Genomic DNA, 1,350 nt, shown 5'->3' on the forward strand with positions numbered 1-1,350 from the left:
AGCTTGTATAAGCCGTGACATTTTCAGTTAGGGGTGTACTCACTTTTGTTGCCAGCGGTTTAGACATTAATGGCTGTGTGATGTGTTATTTTGAGGGGACAGCGAATTTACACTGTTATACAAGCTGGACACTCACTACTTTACATTGTAGCAAGTGTCATTTCTTCAGTGTTGTCACATGAAAAGATAGAATCAGATATTTACAGAAATGTGAGGGGTGTACTCACTTTTGTGAATACTGTATATTACAAGGACAGGAATGCATACTGTTTGTTTTACCGTTGTATCTCACTGTCCACGTGCCTCTCTTCTACAGTGACCAATGGAAATCCCATCCAGTGAAGCCCACGTTCCCTCCAACCTGAAGACTCTGAACCAGTACAGTATTGCTGAGATCAACCACCGCCTCAAGAACTACCTCAAGTTCCTCTTTGTTCGCGAGCCCTTCGAGAGGCTGGTCTCCGCATACCGCAACAAGTTCACCCTCAAGTACAACTCGTCCTTCCACAAGCGCTTCGGCACCCGCATCATCCGGCGCTACCGCAAGAACGCCACACATGAAGCCCTGCTCAACGGTGCTGATGTTAAATTCAAAGAATTCACTGAGTACCTGGTGGACCCGGCCACGCAGCGCGATGGCCCACTCAACGAGCACTGGCAGACCGTGTACCAGCTTTGTCACCCATGTCACATCCATTACGACCTGGTGGGCAAGTATGAGTCACTGGAAGAAGACGCAAACTACTTATTGCGGCTGGTGGGTGTTGGAGACTCCCTGCGCTTCCCGAGCTACGCCAAGTCCACTCGTACTACCGATGCCATGACGCCCAGTTCTTCAGCAATATCAGCACTCAGCAGCAGATCCAACTCTCCCAGCTTTACAAGTTGGACTTCCTCATGTTTAATTACTCCACACCCAGCTACCTCCGGCTGGACTAATGGAGGACAGGGCTGGGACTCTGAGAATGTCTGCCTTGTTTAAGGAGTGGCAACAAAATGAGTGATGGGCAGAATTTTTTGGAAGCAAACTTGATTTTAAAAAACTGTTGTCCTACCTTGCAGGCGTGGGGTCTGAATTAGACGTATAAACAGGTGCTGAAAGAAAGAAAGGTATTGTGTGCTGTGGGCTCAGTGAACCAGACGCGTGCAAAGACTAAATTGTGCGGGTGAAGCAGGTCTTCAAGGTGTTTTAAAAGGGGAACATATCCTCAGAGGACGGACTTGAAGAGGGATTCTCCTGATAATGTTCCCTACATGTTTAAACTAACTGCTGACAAATTAGGCTGCTTCAGATTCTACAAAGCAAACAGCGGCCTCGCACGCGCCCTGACCCCAATGCATCGTGGGAGC

The 1,350-nt window shown here is 48.3% G+C and overlaps 1 protein-coding gene across 1 annotated transcript; it reads left to right on the forward strand.

The window, feature by feature from the left end:
* Positions 1–322: 322 nt before the first annotated feature.
* Positions 323–1,116, forward strand: LOC119918513 (carbohydrate sulfotransferase 11-like). Its single transcript, XM_038739291.1, is given in 2 exon segments — positions 323–821; positions 824–1,116. Coding segments are annotated over 2 exon segments (615 nt in total). The 3' UTR covers positions 940–1,116.
* Positions 1,117–1,350: the final 234 nt, after the last annotated feature.

The sequence above is a fragment of the Micropterus salmoides genome, unplaced genomic scaffold, assembly GCF_014851395.1.
Source record: "Micropterus salmoides isolate LMB-PRFRI ecotype aquatic unplaced genomic scaffold, ASM1485139v1 Ms_hic_scaffold_23, whole genome shotgun sequence".
NCBI lineage: Eukaryota > Metazoa > Chordata > Actinopteri > Centrarchiformes > Centrarchidae > Micropterus > Micropterus salmoides.